A 14,066-nucleotide genomic window follows, 5' to 3' on the forward strand; every position below is an offset into this window, starting at 1 on the left:
CATTGTGTCCCTGTGGCTTTACCTGTTCTGGGAGTTTCATGTCAATGGGCGCAGATGGTATGTGGTCTTTTGTGACTGGCCTCGTGTTTCCTGTGTTCATCCACACTGCAGCGTGTGTCAGTGATTCATTCCTGCTGGGGATGTAATATGGTGCAGCCACGCTGGAGGATGGACTGGCATTTCCTCCAAAACCGAAACGTATACCAAAGGGGAAAGTGGGGCGGGCAGAGGGATAAATTAGGAGTTTGGGATTAACAGATACACACTACTATATACAATATATATAAACTAGATAAACAACAAGGACCTACTGTATAGTACAGGGAACTATATTTAAAATCTTATAATAACCTATAAAGGACATATATATATATATATATACACATATATATATAAACCTGAATCACTTTGCTATATACTGGAAAATAACACAACACTGTAAATCAACTATACTTCAATTTAAAAAAAAAGTGAGGTATTTCCCTGGTGGTCCAGTGGTAAAGAATCTGCCTTACAATGTAGGGGACGCGGGTTCAATCGCTGGTCAGGGAACTAAGATGCCACGGGGCAGTTAAGCCCTCGTGCCACGACTACTGAACTTGCATGCCTCAACTAAAGCCTGTGTGCTGCAAACTACAGAGCCCATGCGTCCTGGAGCCCGCGCGCCACAACTAAAGAAGACAAAACCCGCCCGCCGCAACTAGAGAGAAGCCTGCACACAGCAATGAAGAGCCTGCGCACCACAACTAAGACCTGACACAGCCAAAAATAAATAAATAATAAAAATAAATCTTAAAAAAACAAACAGAGCTACCACAGGACCCAGCGATTCCACTCCTAGGTATATACCTAGAAGAATTGAAAACAGGTGTTCAAACAAAAACTTGTATGTGAATGTTCATAGCATCACTATTTACAACCACCAAAAGGCGGAAACCACCCAAATGGCCATCAGGGGATGAATGGAGAAACAAAATGTGATACATTCAAACAATGGAGTGTTATCTTTTCTTTTTCTAGTATTTATTAGAGCTAACTTAACTCTTCCTGACATGTCAGAGCTCACCACAGGTGTCCTCACTTTCCCAGGAAGTCTTACCTGAGTCCGGAGACCAGTCCTTTCTCTGCCCACAGAATCCTGTCTCAGTCTCCATCACAGTGCCTTGTCCATCATCAGTTCGTTCACTGATTCCTTCCAGAGTATCTCCGAGGAACCCGCTGTGGCTGGGCCTGCATCTCTCCAGCGGGCAGAGACTGTGAGATCGGCTCACCTCAGGGAGGGGCACGTGCTCTGAAGGGGTGAGGTGTGCTGGGCCCGTGCCGGAGTCTCACTGTGGCTCAGTGCACCTCCCATGGAGGAGACCGTGGTACCAAGACCCCAGAGACGAGAAGGAGGCTGCTTCGCAAAGGCGGGAGGGAGAGGGAGCCTCCAGGGCCGCCAAGTGCAGGGGTCTGGAGGTGGAAGGAGGGTGGAGAAGCTGAAGACCCCAGGGTCGGGGCTGCTGGTGAGGGCAGTGGTCACGGGGCGTGAGGAACCACGTGGGATTTTATTCCAGGTGCAACTGGAAGCCACCGGCGGGCTTTAAGCAGGGAAAGGTGGGGGTCAGGGGACATGGTGTGACATGACCCAGGGGAGGATGTTGCAGGAACCTGGGAGCAAGGAGGGTGACCGGGACCCGGGTGGGTCCAGGGGAGGGAGGAGTGGTAAAGTTGCACTGTCTTAATTGCCCATTCACACGACTGTCACCTTCTTCCACCCCCAGACCCTGGGACTGGGCGGGCAGGGGCCAGGTCTCAGGCACAGAGTAGGCGCTCAGGAAAGTGGACCGAAGTGTGAGCGAGTCAGTGCAGTGTGGGTGCAGCGGGGAGTGGACAGAGCTGGCTGCATCCTCCACCCTGAGCGGCTCCCTGGCGGCCCAGAGTGGTGGCTGGGACCGGTGCCGCTTGGGCTGGCCCTCGCTGGGGACGCCAGAGGGGGCTGCTGTCCAGCGTCAGCGGGAGGTCCTTAGGGATGTCTGAGCAGACAGGTGACACCGCAGGAGCAGGTTCCCAGGACTGGCCCGTCACTGGCTGTTGCTAGTCCCCAGGAAGAGTGTGCTGTTCGGTTGCTGGCTTGTCTGCCGTCTCCATCTTGTTCTGTCGCTTCCGTGACAGTCACCAGAGGTGCCAGGGCCAGAACAGGGGCCTTCGGAGAAGCAAGAACCCGGATGACAACAGATGTGCAGATGCTTACAGGTGTTCAGGCGTCACATCCATGGCTCTTGGGTGAGCGTTCTCGGTGAGCAACCACAGCTCAACGGATGAGGTGCCAGAAAGAGGCCGAGCCAGGCGAAAACACAGCACATGGCAGGAAGGCCCGTTCAATTCATGAGGGGCCCAGCGCGCGAAATCCTGAGAACCCTGCCTTGTTCTGGCGGGATGATAACCTTCAGATGTGCCTGGACCAGCTCCCCGCCCTGGGCAGGGGCTGTGAACTTGATCATAGAAGGGTCTGTAGCTCCCCTCAATACCTGCTGAGCCCTTGCTGGGCCCCCCTGGGCTGTTTGGGGGTTAGGGAGGCAGTTGTACAGGACACACTTGGGCTCTGCTTGTAACAGGGAAGAACCTTTCGTCGTCTCTTACAAGTTCATCTCTAAAGGGATGTTGCCTATAAGCTTAAAATTATGCATAATAGCCCATCTCCGGAAACCCTCCCTCTCAGGTAATGAGCATTAGGCTAAAATACCTTTTGCTCACAGGAAACTCCTGACCAGGCCCACCTGTGAATGGCTGCAGGAAGGAAGAAAGTAACACGTTCCCTCCGGAGGCTGATGGGAACCAGGAAGTGTGTGACTTTACTCCCTCCCCTTTTAGTGTAAAAGGAGCCTGAATTCTAACTCAGACGAGAGGGTTCTTTGGCACGTGAGTCCACCCTCTTCTTGGTCTGCCAGCTTTCCAAATAAAGTCGCCATTCCTGGCCCCAACAACTCATCTCTCGATTTACTGGTCTGTCGTGTGGCCAGCAGTACAAACTTGGACTCAGTAACGTGCTCTCGTGGTCAAATAGCCAAGATGGACATTAAACTAATGAACATGAAATCAATAGCTAATTATAAATTCTATTGAAGACTATGGCAGAAAAACTAACAGGAAACCTAACAGGTGAGTATAGAGGATGGGGCCATGAGGAATGAGTAAGAGTTCATCAGGGAAAAGTGTGGCCTCTAGAGGGATTGGCCTGGGAGGCAGCCCTGTGGTGGGAGGACAGAAAGAGAAGACAGAACTAGAGCATAGTGGGGCAAGGGCTTGACATGGCGTGAGATAAGTGGAGACCAGGACTCTGGGGTCACAGTTGAGGTTTTATATTTCATTCTAGACGCCACTATGACATTAAGCAGGGCAGTGATGCAAGGCCCCGTTTGCTTAGGGGAGCAGGATTAGTGGATGCCTGGAAACCAGGGAGGAGGCTGCAGAATAGGGTGGGCAGAGTGCAGCTGGCCTGGAGCCCAGGGGTTAGAGGTGGGCAGGACAGTAAAGGCTCAGGATCAGAAAATGTTCCTTTTCTCCCTTTTTCTTCTTGGGGTGTCCAGTAGTACTTTTTCCCTGAAGACATTTCCAAAGGGACCATTTAAGGCAGGAGTTGGCAAGTGACAGACCGTGGACCAAATCCTCCTGCCGCTGGTTTTTGCAAATAAAGTTTTATTTAAATATAGCCACGCCCATTGATTTACATATCATCTACTGCTGTTTTCATGCTACAGCAGCAGAGTTGGGTAATTGTAACAGAAGTTGTCTGGCCCTCAAAGCCCAAGTTACTTACTATTGAAGTCTAAGATATTTACTATCTGGCCCTTTACAGAAAATACTTGCCCATCCTTGACCTAAGCAAAATGAGTCTGGGACACATTTTCTAAACACAAATCTGTTGGCTTAGAATCTTCCCAGCATTTAAAACGTGTTTAGTTCCTGTGAAAAATGCTAAAGTATGCATATTTTAAAATTAACATTTGTATGTCCTTAAGCGTTGACTGACATTATTTGAGAATCTCATCTTACACTTGAGGGTTGGAAAGTCAGAGTCGGAACTTGGGCTTTGAAGATGTTGGGCGATGTTATTTGTCTAAATTTATACTGTGATGCTAAACTCTCCGGATGCATTATTTTACCGTTTATGTCTTCTCTCTGAAACACTGCTTTGTCTCCGCTCTGTAAAATAGCATCTTAAAGAGGATGCCTCTAAAACCAGCTTTTAGTCTTTGCAAAGTCTTTGGGCTTCTTGCAAAATAATTTTTATGAGCGTTTGCTTGTGTGCAGATACAGAGCATCCTACGAAACCCAATGGCAACAAAGCAGATTTTCCAGATCCTTCCTGTTTCCTTCCCTGACCCTGTCATCTTCATGTTTCAACTCCTGGTTCTAAGCTCTGGGCAGCCTTTTTGGATTCACTTGATTTACAGATTTGAGCTGATTTCACTTGGAGAATTGGCCATATGTCTGGCAGACACCCGCCACCATTGGCAGAATTATGGGGTTGCTACTAAACAGATGGGCTTTCTAGTTAGATGTGCTGTTTTTTCCACGATACATATGAGGGAAAAAAGAAGCCACTTTTAATAATGTCTTGATTCTTCCACTGGGGTCAGAGGCACGAAGGATGCCCATTTCTCTAGAGTTAATTTCAGCATCATTTCCGTGTAGGAGACCTTAGACAGCTGGAAGAGGCTTAGAGACTTGGGACATTTTGAGACCCGACCTCTGCTAAGATCTTAGAGAATCCTGTTACCCTTGGAATACAGATATTGGGGGGGAGAGTGTTACATTCCAGAAGTAAATTGTCCTTAGCACTACTTAGCAGGACTACGTTGAAAGTGCTTAATCTCAGGTCTAGTGCTCAAACTCCATGTGACAGCTTTGGTGGGGTTCTTGCTGTCTGGGCAGCAAGATGTAAATGCGGGTTGGCTGACCCATCTGTTTAGGAAAAGCTGGCCAAGCAGCTGAACGGGATTGCTTTTACTGCAGGACTTCTCAGAGGCTTTACTATGGTAATATATGGCGGCGCTCTTCAGAGAAGGCTTTTGGTGTAGGTAGTGTTTTCCCAAGTGTCTTCATTCACAAAGCATCGCCCCTGCTAGGGTTCCATGGGACATGCTTTGGGAAACACTGGTGTCATGCCCAGATGGGGAACTTTAGGTTGGAGAACTTGGGCTCCAATGCCGGACCCACCACTTCCCAGCTATATGACTTTCCACACGGGCCCCCCATAGCCTCCACTTCCTAAATGTAAAATGGAGCTGCAAATGTAATCCCCGCCTCCCGGGGTTGTTTGTTTGTATTGAACATCCAGAAGGATTTGGTGGCCTCCCTGCGAGCATTCAAAGGTATGTTCTCCTACGAGAACATACTCCTGCTGTTCCATTCACAGTATTCCAGGGGCTGTTATTCACTCGGAAGCTCAGCCAGGCTCTTGAGTTTCCTTCTGTATGTTCCTTAGCACCTCCACTAATGGGGAAGGGAGGGAAAGGAGATGCTGTCTGCTTAGGGGGTGGCTGGGAGAAATGACAGGGCAGCATGGGGCCAGGAAGTTGCTTAGGAATTACAGTTATCCCCCTCTGGCAGGGGGCACAGAGGTGGCTCAGCTCTTTGTTCATTACCATTGACCCGCGTTTTGATTCATTTTCAGTTCTTGTATCACAGGATCAATTTCTTTCATTCCTTCGTTCATTCACTCGGGTCCCCGGCACTGTCCTGGGCACCTGAGAAGGAGGAAGAGCCCGCTGTGGGGTCTCTGTTTCCTCCAGACTGGAAAGGCAGCAGTTTTTCCACCCCAGGGGCTGTCAACGTTCACAGCTTCCGATGCATTCGCTCGCAGAGCTGTAGGGAGGACTCTGCAGAGCTGCTGGGAATAGAGCCGCAGACCTTGAGGAATTCTTTCCCCCTTGAAGTAAATGCTCCCGTCTTGCTAAGCCTGCCTCCCCTGCCACACCCCCTCCTGGAAGCTGTTCACCGGTGGCCCTAGTTCTGCGTATTGATCAGTGCTCCCCACCTATCCTGTGCTTCAGTCATTTCTCCAGAATTTTCCAGTAGGAGTGGAGAGGGTCGAACCAAGAATACTTTTACGTCTGGGAGATTTCAAATCCATTTGGTAAATTTGGTTTGGGAGGTTCGGACCCATCCAGGTGGTGGGTCTATTAAAACATGCAGCACTTTCTTAGAGGACAGCGGCCGTCAGGCCACTCTTGCAGCCTGGCCACAAGCCATTGGTCTTTTGACCCTAAATGCCGTGATTTTTAGTATACGTGGCTTTTTTTTTTTTTTTTTTTTGCAGTACGCGGGCCTCTCACTGTTGCGGCCTCTCCCGTTGCGGAGCACAGGCTCCGGACGCGCAGGCTCAGCGGCCATGGCTCACGGGCCCAGCCGCTCCGCGGCATGTGGGATCCTCCCGGACCGGGGCACGAACCCGTGTCCCCTGCATCGGCAGGCGGACTCCCAACCACTGCGCCACCAGGGAAGCCCAGTATACGTGGCTTTAATGCTCTTCTCTCCTCCTTCACCCTGTATCCCAGATAACAGTGCTGTCATCATCTGCTCTGAGTAGTCTAACATTGGGGTTAGGACGAGGGCTTTGGGAGCAGATGTCCTGATTTCCAAGCCCACTGTGTCACTTCAGCCGCGTGACCTGGGAAAACTGTTTCCCATCTCTGCTTCCATTTTCCTCATCATAACGAGAGTGATGACGGTAACGACCTGCCTTCTTGGGTCTTGATGGGACAGGAATGAGCTGATTCACGTCAGGTGCTCAGGACACAGCTGTCACACAGTAAGTGTCCAACAGATGCTGCTGTTGCTGGTGACAGCGGTGACAGAACAAACCTTGGTTTCCTTGACTCTTCTGTACGTGTTACTGGCCCACATTGGTTTCTCACCCAGCTCCGGCGAGGACTCTGCCTCAGCAACGTCTCTGGATTCCCATCTCCCTTCGCTGCTGTCCCACTGCTCTCGCCCTGCCTGTCCCTTCTCAGTGGGCCTCCTGGCCGTCTGCTTTGTTCCAGGAAGCTGCCGCCCACACTGACGTTCTCTGCGGGGCTGATCTGGTACCAGATCCCTCAGTGATTCCCTGCCCTCAGGGCTCCTATCGCGGCCACATACAGCTCTTCTTGTCTGGTCCCCAGACTGCTGTCCATCCCCTCCATCGAGAAACCAAGAGAGCTCCAGCCTAAGGGTTCTCAGGTTCAAGTACACAGACCCATGCCAGCAAATTAGGAACACGAAGGACAACACAGCCTTGCTCTTTTTTCATTTATCAATATATTTATCGATATATCAATAATAAAGATGCCTTTCTTACTTTGAGATGAGCTTTTCCTGTTACTGATAGTCGGTGGTGATGATGATGATTTTGTTTCCGTGTGTGCGTGTGTGTGTGTGTGTGTGTGTGTGTGTGTGTTTGTGTGCTGGTCATTAGCTGGCACCGTGGAAAGCTGGTATCTCTCTGTGGATCCCCGTTTTATACGTGGAGATTTTCCGGGGCTCTGAACCTCTGACTGGCGGTGTCAGCTCTCGCTCCGCTGCATTACCATTATCTTCCAAACACCATGTGCGATCACGCTTTTATGGGTTTGCACCTTTTATTCAATTCCTAGTCAACCTCCAAGGCCCAACTCCAAAATCACCCCCACCCCGCGGTAGCCTTCTCAGAGTCCGCCCGCTCCAGGCAAGAAGAGTTACTTCCCCTGCGGTTGTAATCCTCCATCCTGGTTCCTCCTGGTGATTCTGGGCACCTTGACTTTCTCCGTGGTCACTGAGCCCACTAGGGCAGGGGGCTGTCCAGCACCTCTTTCTTCTACCTCATACCTGGCACTGTGCTTTGTTTAAAGAAGCTGGTCGCTACGTATTGCCAGGTGGATTCTTTGGGGGCAGGGAAGGACTCACCGAAGAAATAGAGGCCACGCTCTGTTGGCCCACATCCCCACTTCCATAGCTCGCATCACGTTCTGAAGGCGTCTCGCTGCAAGCAGGCGAGCTTCAAGCAGAGCAAGACAGCGTGTCAGTGTGCGTTCACTGTGCTGTCTCAGACTCAGAGCAGCCCTGGCACACAGCAGGCCTCAGCGGATGCTTGATGAATGAATTTGTGAGTGAATGAATGAATGAATGAAACAAGCAAAAGGTCCTATTCGAATATTGTCTGATACGGATGGTGCCTGTCTTCCCTGTGAGGCCAGCCGCTCAGCACGTGGCACCTGGTAATCGGGGAGCGGAGCTTCCTTTCCACTGTGTTTTGGGGAAGGTGACCTGGTGAAGTGGAAGGAGACAGGGCCGGGTCAGGGGATAGAAGATGACGAAGCAGAAATGCCAGACATCCCTAAGGCGAGGACTGTGGAGTCAGAGGGACGGGGACCACATCCTGGCTCCGGCCCTGGCAGCTCTGCATCTCAGGTTCACAGGTCACGCAGGTGTTTATTAGAGCACTTCCTGGGTGCCAGGCGCCAGTAAAGATGCCAGGGACCCATGACGAGCAAGGTGGCCACAGTTCCTGTTCTCATAAAGCTTAACGTTGGCTCCAGTGGGAAAGATAGATGATAACAATAAATAACAGATCCCAGGATGATATCTGAGGGTGATCAGAGCTAGGACGGAAGGGGATATTAGGAATAAAGGAGTTGGCCCTGAGCCAGGCATGGAAGTTAGTCCGTAAGCTCAGTGCCCTCAGCCATGGCATTGGTGTCCTTCACTGCCTGGTTCTAGAAGTGCCTGACTTGTAGGTCTGTGGGATCCGTTGATGGCGTGGTGGCAGTGGGTCCTGGGGGACGAGGGCCCTGACTGCCGTTAACCTCAGAGGGGTCCGGGAGAGGGCTGGAGTTGTGGAAGGGACCAGAGATGGGAGGGGCTGGAGCCGCACCTTCAGCCCCAGGGCAGGGCGCCCGGCCCATCCATCGTTTGGGAGCCTGGACGGCCTCCTGCCTGCCCTGCAGCCGCATGTTGTACTTTCCCAGCAGATGCGGGGAAACGTTTTTCATTCATTAACTGCTAATGCTTCACAGGTGGCAGAGGTGCCCCTGGAGCTTAGCGCCGCGTGCTATTCAGAGGCTGCAGGGGTCTGCTGATGTGTTGAATCTGGGAATCCTCCCTGATGTGGGAAGGAGGTTCCCGGGCAACTCCAGGGACGCTGAGCGAATTCAAGGGCTGGGGATAGAGGGTGGTGGCGGTCCCCCACCCTCCCTTCTCTCTGTGTGACGCACACGTACAGGTGCACACACGCCCTCCTATATAGGCACACGCATGCACATATGCACACACCCTCTCTGCTAGACACGCGCCTGCCCACATTCACTCCCACCCTCCAGTGTGAGTGGGCCACACGGTACCCAGGAGGGCCCGCCCCCCCTCTGCTCCCTCGGACCCCCATGCACACCGTCGGTGACCCATTCATGCCCTTGGGTGGCTTGTAAGTGATTCCTTCACTGGACGGAGCATCTCTTCTGAAATTGCTGGCCTTGGGTTATGAGTGACGGCCCTCGGGAGCCCTCACCCTGCCTGGCCCTGGGCCTGCACCACCTGGGGCCAGGCGGGGGGAGAGGGTGCTGGAGGTGCAGGCTTCAGACCTCTGGAGCCTGTCCCCACCTTTGCTCCCCCAGTGACAGCAGGCCCCTGGGGAGTCGCTCAGACTAAGGTGTCTTCCTGGTCGCGCACATTGGATATTTGGTAGATGAACAGATCAGGTCGTTTGAGCTGAAGAGACCCAGTCGCTCCTGCTGAATTCTGAATCAGGTTCAAGCCCCTGCATGCCTCCCCAGCTGCATCAATGGCCCTCATGCCCTGCGCTCTTCCTCCAAGCCCTCGACCTCGCTCTTCCTCTGCCTGGGACCCTCTTCCCTGCCCCCCCTCCCATCTACACTGCTGGCTCCCTTTCACCCAGGCTTCCGCTCCAGTAACGCGCTCAGAGCAGCCTTTCATAACCCTCCGTTGCCAGTCAGCCCCCGCGTCTCCCCCAGCTCCCTGAGCAGATGCTGGGTTCTGTCCATCCGTCCTCATGTCTGGAAGGATCTCCTTTACCACATGGGTTCCTACCTTACGTGTTCTGGGCATCAGGGATTCAGCTGCAAACCAACCATCAAAGGCAGACCCTGCTCTCAAATTAGGGAGGTGACTGAGCAAAAGGCAAGCAAATAACTGTGCATCTGCGTGTGGGTCTGTGTGTGTGCGTGTCTGTGTGTGCGCACGCAGACATACCCACACGCACCAGGTGATGAATGTGATGGGGAAAGGTAAGGAGAGGAAGGCAGCAGGGAACTAACTATGGGGCGAGCAGGGTTGGTTTCTTAATGTCCCCCCTCCCGTTGTCCGTCTCCCGCTGGCCACTAGAAGCCCCACAGAGGCAGGGATTCTTTCTGGTCACCTCTGCACATTCTCCTCCTGGTGCGATTCCGGCACATGGCTGGTGTCAGTAAGTTTTTGTTGAATAGATGAATGAATGAGTGAATGGATGAGTGAATGAATTCTCAAGGGGAGAGTGGTGTGCAGTCTGTTCAGTGGTCAGCATGCCCCGCCTGTGCCCCAGGCTGTGCGGTGAGGACGCAGGTGTGTCAGAAGTGAGGTGGGAACCACACTACCTGCTCCAGCCACTGTGGGGAGGGAGCAGGGAGGCAGTGTATTAAAATAGTGATGGTGGGGGCTTCCCTGGTGGCGCAGTGGTTGAGAGTCCGCCTGCCGATGCGGGGGACGCGGGTTCGTGCCCCAGTCCGGGAGGATCCCACATGCCGCGGAGCGGCGGGGCCCATGAGCCATGGCCGCTGAGCCTGCGCGTCCGGAGCCTGTGCTCCGCAACGGGAGAGGCCACAACAGTGAGAGCCCCGCGTACCGCAAAAAAATAAATAAATAATAAATAAATAAATAAAATAGTGATGGTGGAGGGAGGGGGGAAGGGGTGTTGAGGAGGGGGCCACAATGTCCCTTCTGCCCACCTCCCATTGGTTCAAGCAAGCCACATGGTGAGCCCCCAGGTAAGGACTTGGGAAATCCCCTGTACCCCCTATTCCCCCAGCAAGGCCGGGGTAAAGGTGAAAATGCAGGGAGGACAGTGGTGTCAACACTTCAGCCCCAGGTAGTGAATGACAGAGCCAGGGTGTGAGCCCGGATCCCTGCTTCTGGTAGCTGCATCCTAACAGTTACGACGTTCTGGTTTCCATAACATGCCATAGATGCTAATGCACAATAATGCTGCTGATGAAATGGAACAGGGGGCTAGTGGGCAGGGGTGAGGTGGGCAGGGCTTGGGAGCAGATTTCCAAGACCTTTACAGCCTTGGCAATTTTGTCCTAAATGAGAAGGGAGGCCACAGGGAGTAAGCAGGAAAGCGATACGATCAGACTTACATTTATAGGGGTTCACGGGGACACCAGTTAGAAGGCTTGTGTGAGCATCTGGGGTAGAGATGCTGGTGGCCTGGACTAAAGTCACAGTGATACAGGTGGCAGATGGAGTGAGGTTTGGGGTCTGATTTGTAGTTTATTCTATGTGCTGCTCCTTTTTGCTTTGGCTGCCAGGAAGCTCAGAGCCACACGTGGTGTCTCTAACCCCTGATGCGGTGGCTCTGTCCAGACTCCCCTTCCTCTGGATTTCCTCGGACACTCATTTGTCTTGTTGGGCATATGTTTCTGATAATGGCTGCCCATCCTTTGTGGAGTGAGATGAGATATAAATAAAGCGATGACAATTCTTCCTCATCTACGTGCGTATCTCTGGGGATCTTCGTCTTTATCTTCAAACCAGCCTGGAAGCTTGGGGAGACCAGGCCATTTCTTTCTCCTTTGTGCCAAAAATGCCTCCAGGACAGTCAGCTTTTCTGGGGCCACATGGCACCGGCGGTTCCACTCCCATCTGGCATCCGTGGGCGGAGGAAGGAAAGGAGAGGCTAATAACACGCAGTGAACTGACTCTTGAGGAGAGGAGGACCATCTGCATCCTGCACGCCTGGAGTGCGGCGCTGGGGGTCGTGACCGGTCCTTAGACTGCCCTGGCTCACTGACTTCCCCGCCCGAACTTCCTGGGCCCCTGCTAGGCGCCGGGCACTGGGGTTACAGCTGAACCCAAGGTGGAAAATGTCGTGGGCTTAGGAGCCTGGCTGGTTTGCTAAGTCTGCAGGGAGAAGTCCTCCAGCGAGACCCCTGGGCTGTCTGTCCACACGAGGTTTCTTTGTGGACCCCCTGCGGACCCAGCCTCTGGTGTACACTTAACACTCAATTAAATAACAGCTGTAGACAGGGGCTTCCCTGGCGGTCCAGTGGTTAAGACTCTGCGCTTCCACTGCAGGGGTCGTGGGTTCGATCCCTGGTTGGGGAAGTAAGATCCTGCACGCTGCACGGAAAAAAAACAGCTGGAGAGAGTGGTTGGCTTGGTGTTTATGCCTCCTGTTGTGTTCCATCCATGTGTGTCCTGCTTTGGGTGATAAAGTTATATCGTCACCCTAGAAGCAGCTTAGAGATACGAGAGGGGCCTCTGGAGTCAGGCCGCCCGAGGCCATCATCCCCCCGCTCTGGCAGCTAACAGAATGGCTTGTGGCTCTGAGCCTCAGTGCACCCATTTGTAAAATGGATATAATAACAGCCTCCACCTCCTAGATTTACTATGGGGGTAAAATATGTTAGCACTCGGCCCAGAACAAGTAGTGACTAACTTCTGCTCCATAGTAATTATCGTATTACTTACACAATATAAATTACTATGAAAATGTCTGAGAGCCACCCGTGCTGGCACGGCATGTTAGGCAGAATGGGTAGACAGTTTCAAAGCACAGATAATATTACTTCACGTGGATCGTAACATGCTATCGATAGACTGTGTATTGTGTGTGTCTACCTATGTTTCCAGACGTCATGGCCACCGTATGGTCACACAGAATTTTCCTCTCAACCCTAGGCATCAACGATGATGATTAGCTTCATTTTCCAGATGTGGAAACTGAGGCTCAGAGGGGCTGAGTGGCTTGGGCTGCTGACGGGCACAGCCTTCTGGAAGTCAAACCTCAGGGGTCTTTCTGGAGGCTGCCGGCTGGGTCCCTGGGACGCCCGTCCCATGGGGCGTTGGGCTGGGTCTTTTGATGACTGGCCCATCCCAGGTCCTGGCCCCTCCGACTGCTGGTGGCCTCCCCTGGCCTGGTCCTCGCTCTCTCCAGCCCTGCTGTTCCTGCATCTTTGGGTGTCTCTGGGGCTTCTTGGTTCTGGATAAACTCTGCCCCTTCTCACAGGCAGCAGGAGGTGAATTAACCCAACTGAACGTGGGCTGGTACATGATGGCACAAGCCCCGTCTCCATCGCCTGGCCCACCCTCTTGAGCCCCAGGCTTTGGAGGATCACTGGTGGTCCCAGGGAGGAGGGGAGTCACCTCGGGCCCCCCAGGCTGTCGTGTGGGCTTGGTCATCACTGACCGCCTCGCTGGGTTTTCGCCTTCCAGATGAGATGGACCAAACCCCCGCAGTGCGCTCTGAATATCTGCTCTCAGGGATTCGAACTCCCCCCGTGAGGAGAAACAGCAAACTGGCCACCCTGGGCAGAATCTTCAAACCCTGGAAATGGAGGAAAAAGAAAAATGAAAAATTGAAGCAGACAACGTCCGGTGAGCACCAGGGAGAGGGGGCCTGGCGTCACCGTCACCGCGCTTTCTGTTGCTGGTGTTGGGAGGGGCAGGCTGTGCTCTGTGGCCTCTGACGGCCAGGAGCTGTTCAACCTCCTGCGGGTCCCCTCTCTCCACCGGCCCTTCCAGGTCCCTGGTGGGGGCGGGGGCGGGGAAGCAGCTCTAGGTCCCACCCGAAGCCCACTCACGCCCAGACCCTAAGGGGCACACACGTCACCCTCGACCTAGTTAAAAATGCAGACTCAAGGTCAGTGCGAGGCCAGGCTGGAGCTGAGGCCTGGCTTGTAACCATCTCTCCTTCCTGACCACACCGGAGTGGGGAGCACCCAGCCCTCCTGCACCTGGACCCTCACTTTGACAACCCCGGGGCCTGGGTCCCACCGTCCCCAAGAGCCCCCTGGGGGATTCACTCAGAGGGTCGGGGCCTCAGTTTGGCCTCGATACCGACGCTCGCCGGCTCC

At 53.2% G+C, this 14,066-nt stretch overlaps 1 protein-coding gene across 1 annotated transcript in view; it reads left to right on the forward strand.

The window, feature by feature from the left end:
• PHACTR3 (phosphatase and actin regulator 3) overlaps nt 1–14,066 on the forward strand; it is a gene marked incomplete at both ends in the record, with an annotated part of 235,305 nt that overhangs the window by 125,745 nt on the left and 95,494 nt on the right. The window contains one exon of the mRNA XM_082857853.1: nt 13,426–13,587. Within this exon, the coding sequence (XP_082713979.1) occupies nt 13,426–13,587 (162 nt within the window). The remainder of the gene's footprint in view (nt 1–13,425; nt 13,588–14,066) is intronic.

Source organism: Leucopleurus acutus (genome assembly GCF_964270905.1).
Source record: "Leucopleurus acutus genome assembly, chromosome: 16".
Taxonomy (NCBI): domain Eukaryota; kingdom Metazoa; phylum Chordata; class Mammalia; order Artiodactyla; family Delphinidae; genus Leucopleurus; species Leucopleurus acutus.